The 6,000-nt window shown below is 36.2% G+C and overlaps 1 protein-coding gene and 1 pseudogene across 6 annotated transcripts in view; both read left to right on the top strand.

Moving 5' to 3' along the window:
* Window positions 1–6,000, top strand: part of GIGYF2 (GRB10 interacting GYF protein 2) — a 163,138-nt gene that overhangs the window by 84,885 nt on the left and 72,253 nt on the right. For all 6 annotated transcript variants that reach the window (XM_032277894.1, XM_032277895.1, XM_032277890.1 and 3 more), the window contains one exon: window positions 4,761–4,940. In XM_032277894.1, coding sequence (XP_032133785.1) covers window positions 4,761–4,940 — 180 coding nt within the window. The remainder of the gene's footprint in view (window positions 1–4,760; window positions 4,941–6,000) is intronic.
* On the top strand, window positions 1,298–1,370 carry LOC116552116 (annotated as a pseudogene).

The following is a 6,000-nucleotide window of genomic DNA, read 5'->3' as shown; positions in this document are numbered from 1 at the left end:
TCACTCCCACCCACCCACCCAAGTCTACACAAGTAAATCTAATCAATTTGGTTAGAAGGGATTTATTTTAATATTTTAGAGGATTTCTTAGATACAGTATGATTTTTTGTTAGTAGTAGTAATTGGAAATGCATATTTTTATGACTGTTTGAAGTCACCTTCTAAATAATTTCTAGAGTAAAATTTTTATATTGAAGAAGTTGGTCTTAACATTTTTTTTTTCAGGAGCATACATTTTGAAATCATTTCTGTGGGAAGATTAAAACAAATTTATTTCTCTGTCTCCCCTTTTTAGAGATGTTGACACTTTCCCCAAGATTTGCCCTGCATGATTTGTCTGCCACTGTTTAGCTTGTTAAACTTAAATCCCAGATCTCCTTCCCATTTCAGTTTCTCTAGAATTTCTAGCTGTTTCCAATGGGTCAGATTTGTGAGTGAACCATAAGAATGATTTAGTGTAGGAATAAACCATGAATTAGGAGCTTGAACACTGCCTAGGTTCTGTTTCTGATTTGGTTATGACTCAGCTGTGTGGCCTTGGGAAACCACTTTACAGGTATCCCTGTCCTTGCAGAATTAAGAGATTACGATGGTTGTGGTAATTATGAGGATCAGATAAAATACATTAAAACATGGTGTAAATTGAATTATGTTATTTATTTACATGTGTATCTGTGGACCTGGAGATCAGGTGCTATGTTTAAGCCTTATCTTTGTTTTTAATCCTGTGTCTCTAATTGTGTTTGTAAAGGAGTGAGTCATGTTAGTGGTTGCTAGAAGTTTGAGTAAAACAAACAAGCAAAAAAAATGTAAATTAATACTATTTCTCTTTTTTAAAAACTTTTTTACATTTTAAAAATTATAGATAAATACAGAGATGAGGTCTTACCATGTTGCCCAGGCTAGTTTCAAACTCACAAGCTAGTTTCAAACTCGTAAGTGATGCTCCCTCCTCAGCTTCCCAAAGTGCTAGGATTCCAGGCGTGTGCCACCATGCCTGGCCAGTAGTACTATTTCTTTGGGAAGTTATTCAGTAGTAGTCAACAAAGTTGAGCGTACTGCGACCTAGCAGTATTGGTGCTAGGTATATACCCAAGAGAAATGCAAACATAACAAAACTCAGGTCCAGGAATATTCACAGAAGCACAATTCATGATAGCAAAAAACCAGAAAACAACCTAAATGTCTCTAAGCAATAGAATAAGAGTAATACATTGTGGTTTGTTTATACAGTGAGATCCTGTACAGCAATGCAAAAGACCAAAATATTCTCTGTAACAATGAGAATGAATCTCCCATGCTCAATTCGGCAGCACATAAGGTAAAATTGGAGTGATACAGAGAAGATTAGCATGGCCCCTGCACAAGGAGAATGAATCTCCCATTACGTTCAGCAAAAGAAGCCAGATATAAATGAATATTCTATTTTATAAAAAAGTTTAAAAGCAGGCAAAGCTAACATTTGGGGCTAGAAATTAGGATAGTGCTTATCTTGGGAAGGGCTAATTGGGAGGATTCATGACAATTTTTGAGAGCTTATAATCTTTTTTAAAAAATCTAAGATGTTAGTTATATGTATTTGCTTTATGAAAACTCTGTCAGTTGTACACTTGTGATTACTGTACTTTTAAAAAATGCTTTCTTAAAGAGGTTGGGAGATAAGTGAAGTCCGTTTAAAAGTTGGTGTCTTTTCACCCTTCTCTTATGAAAATGAACACGGCCCCTGGAGGCAGAACTTAACATGACTTGATGAAAAATGTGGCTGTACCAACAAAAGAGAAACAAATTTAAAACAATCTTGTGATTCTCAAACTGCTGGAAAACCTGTAGCTTATAAAGTTTGAATGGCCAGTTCTGCATTTCTTGTTCCAAAAAGGATTTGAGACAGAAAATTTGAAGGTAAAGAGGAACACAACACCAAAGAAATAATGATGAGATTTGGAATCATTAGACCTGGTTTTAAATTCTGGCTCCAATTATTTTTTGTTTGTTTTATTATTATTTTTTAAATTTTGTTATTTTTTTGTCTCCAATTCTTATCTACACAGTGAAGACTCAGTTCCTCATTTGTGAAAGAGGGGGTGGAGGTGTTGTGGTTAGTGAAGTAACCTGAATTGACATAAATACTGGTTCCAAACCATTCTACCTGAATATTGGTTCAAACAATTTTTAACAATACTTTTTCAGAAATTTCTATAAAAGGACTTAAATTTTGTTGCTGATTATTTACACAAAGTAATTTTTTTTTTGAGTTTACTGAGTCAGATCTAGTTTTTTTACTTGTAGCACCAATGAAATTTACTTCTGTACCAGTAACAATTACATACAAGGGTCAAAAATATAGCTCCCTGAAATTCAATGGAAAGGATTTTCTAATATGATGACATTTTAAAACAGCCTATTTAGGGCAACAGTTGGAAATATGTGATGAAGAAACTGAATAAATTATACAGAAGTGCTCTTAAGAGGCCAAGGGAGAAGGATCACTTGAGGCCAGGAGTTGAAGACCAGCCTAAGTAACATAGCAAGATCCCCATCTCCACAAAAATTAAATGAAATTAAATTTTAAAATTAGACAAATGTGGTTGCATGTGCCTGAAGTTCTAGCTACTTACACAAAATAATTTCTAAAAGCTGTAGTATAGTTTTTGATATATCAGATATTACATAATAACTACAAGAGATTTAGATTGTGTCTTCTCTGGTAAACCAAATGATATAGTTGGATGTTTGTCCCCTCCAGATCTCATGTTCAGATGTGATCCCTAATGTTGGAGGTGGGGCTTGATGGGAGGCGTTTGGGTCATGAGGGTGGATCCCTCATCCCCTCCCCACTGTAATAATGAGTTCAAGAGTCTGGGATCTCCCACATCTCTCTTGCGTCCTCTCTCACCATGTGACATATTTGCACTTACTTTACCTTCCACAATGAGTAAAAGCCTCCTGAGGTCTCACCAGAAGCCAGGCAGATCTTGGTGCCATGCTTGTATAGCCTGCAGAACCAGGAGCCAAATAAACTTTTTTTTTTTTCTTATAAATTACCCAGCCTCAGGTATTCCTTTATAGCAGTACAAAATGGACTAATACACCAAGGAAAGCCAGAATATAATTCTGACATTCCAGACACGTTCTGCAGGTAAGAGCAAGGTCATAAATGACAAAAACCTTGCTTGGTGGCTGAAAACAGCCAACATTTCTTATCTCAGTTTCTGTGGGATGGGAATCTAGAAGCAGCTTAGCCTAGCTGAGTATTTCTGACCCAGGGTTATTGTCAGACTGCATTCAAAGTGTCATCCCATGCCGCAGTCTCTCAAAACTCAACTGGGGTTGGATCCACTTCCAGACTCACTCATGTTTCTGGTGGTAAGCCTCAGTTCTTTGCAATGTGAGCTTCTCCACAAGGTCTGTGTCACCACATGGCAACTAGTGTCACCTTCAGAGAAAGTGATGGAAACTACAGTCTTTTTTAATATTGTGCGTGGCATCTCTGGTAGTCCGTCTTATACTTAGGTGTAGAGAATTCCACAGAGATCAGCAGGCAGGGATTGTTGGTGAGCTCTTAGAACCTGTCTACCACAATAAGAAAGCAGCAGATCATGTTCTCCCATTCTCTCAAGACATTTTATGTTTCAGTAAAATGATACCTAGTAGCAGACTAACAACCACCTGGGCAAGCAGGATGCTGAATCTCAGTATATTTAAGATGGAATATAAGAGAATGACCAGAAACTAGAATTTCATTTTCATATGCTGTTCAATCATTTTTTTGCTTTTAGTATGGATTAATTAAAAAGATTGAGTTTGTCATTACAAGAACATGAACTTTTATTGTTATAAACTGAGGACATCAATATGTGTTGTTCTGGATTTCCACCTATTTTGATGTCAGATTTCATAAATGTTATGAGTTACATATGTTAGCACATGTGGAATGGTGACTGAAGAATTTTTTTGCACAATTTAGGATGATCTTGTCCTTTTGAAATACCAGTTTAGTTTACTTGGTATACCAGGCTCTCTTTTGACATTAATGTAACTTTTGAGACTTTAAGTTAGACATAGCTTAGCTTTGAATTCTGTCCGAAAGCAATATATGGTATGCCTGTATTGTATTGGTGCTAGAGTAAATGAGGTTTTACCGCTTTTCACTTTACAGTCTGTTTTGGAATAAAAGAGGGACTGAAATGTACAGATACCATGTTTAGACAGAATCACCAGTAGATGTTGGTTATATAAAATATGTTGTATAATGAAAAATATATAACTTTTAAAAGTATATGCTAGTAAAGAAGGATTGGCAAGATACACTGTTAGTGGAAACAGCAAACAACAATTCTTATAGCATCCTGAGGGTGGCGTTTGTGTGTGTAGATGAGGGAGCTATGTATACGTGTGTAAGTGTACCCATGGACAGTGTTGGGAAGGCTTTATAAGAAACTTGATGGTGGTTACTCTTGGGGGAGTAAGACTCTGAGGGTCTTGTGTAGGAAGATGGGCTTTCCATTGCATGCCTTTTCAAAAAAAAAAACCTGTATATAATATTTTTGTTTAAAAAATAATTGCACAGTCTGTTAACATTCAGCTTTATGAAATGTGTCTAGTAGTATATGCATATACTCACAGTTATTTTAGTGATTTTTCCTGAAAATCAAAATGGACACATTTGCAGGAAAGCTTGATTTGAGCTATGAAGTTTGTCCTTAAAATCTTTACTGTTAGAGGCTCGTGTTTACTTACCATATTACTTATTTTCTTTACAGGGAGACCAAATTTTGAGGAAGGTGGACCAACATCAGTAGGGAGAAAGCATGAATTTATACGCTCAGAAAGTGAAAATTGGCGTATCTTTAGAGAGGAACAAAATGGAGAAGATGAAGATGGAGGTTGGCGACTAGCTGGATCAAGGAGGGATGGAGAGAGGTGGCGACCTCACAGTCCTGGTAAGAATTCTGTTGAGTAAAGGCACACAGGGACTTTACAGTAAAGGGAAAGTTTGAAGGAAATAGGGATTAAATAGAAAAGATAAAGGCAGGGGGAGGGGAGCAGTCATACTATTTATGCTATCACAGTTTTATTACTGGAAAAAATTCCAACATAAGAATTTTCTACTGAATCTATTCAGTTGATTGAAATCGCTTTTCTCTTTTTCTGGGACAAATAGTGTAGTGTAACAGGGAGCACCTGCTCTCAACTGCAGAAATGAGGGCTTCATTCAGTTTTGTGTAACTCCAAATCTTTGAATCTTTTTTCAGCATTCTTTAAGACTTAGAAATGTATGAAAAATACACACTTGAAATATGTGATTCCCTCCCCAACAATGGGTTTTTCTTGACAAGAAAGGATTTATTCTTTCATTTTTTCTCTTTCGAAAATATGATTTAACTTGTTTGAAGAATAAGCTTTAAACCTAGGTCAGAAACATAGTCACAAGTTCATTCTTTTGTCTTTCTAACTTTAGAAAAAGGAGAGAGAATAGCAGTGATTAGTTCTTCTGTTTGTCTCTTAAGAATGCTTCAAACTGTTCTTCTTGGACATTAGCTATGCTGGTAATTGAAGACACTAGTGCTTTGTGTTAAAGTTCATCCCTTGCCACAGTGCTGATTCCGTGCCTCATGATAATCAGATGCAACTGTAGTTCGAATAGTGGGGTCATGCAAAACTGAAGCACACAGAGAGTATGTGCATGCCCTATGAATTTCATGTGTATGACAATATTTTATCAACCATCTGCCAGAGCAGCTTACCTTTAATACAGGAAATTATTATAATGTAAACTGTTTCTACTTTTAAAAATCAAGTTATTAGCAAAACCACTAGCTTAGATCTGGGTAGACATTATAACAGGCATTCAGGGTATTGTAATGGAGTGGTAGGTAGATAGACACATACTGAAGTTAATGTTTGGGTAGAGTTAGGATGCTTTTATACCTGCTCTTCATGGCTGTCTCTGGGATGCGTTTTCTATCATTAGTGGGCATTGTTTGCATCACAAGATCTAGG

The sequence above is a fragment of the Sapajus apella genome, unplaced genomic scaffold (assembly GCF_009761245.1).
Source record: "Sapajus apella isolate SASKATOON/1434 unplaced genomic scaffold, GSC_monkey_1.0 scaffold10, whole genome shotgun sequence".
Lineage (NCBI taxonomy): Eukaryota > Metazoa > Chordata > Mammalia > Primates > Cebidae > Sapajus > Sapajus apella.
This window is presented reverse-complemented; position numbering and strand designations above follow the sequence as displayed.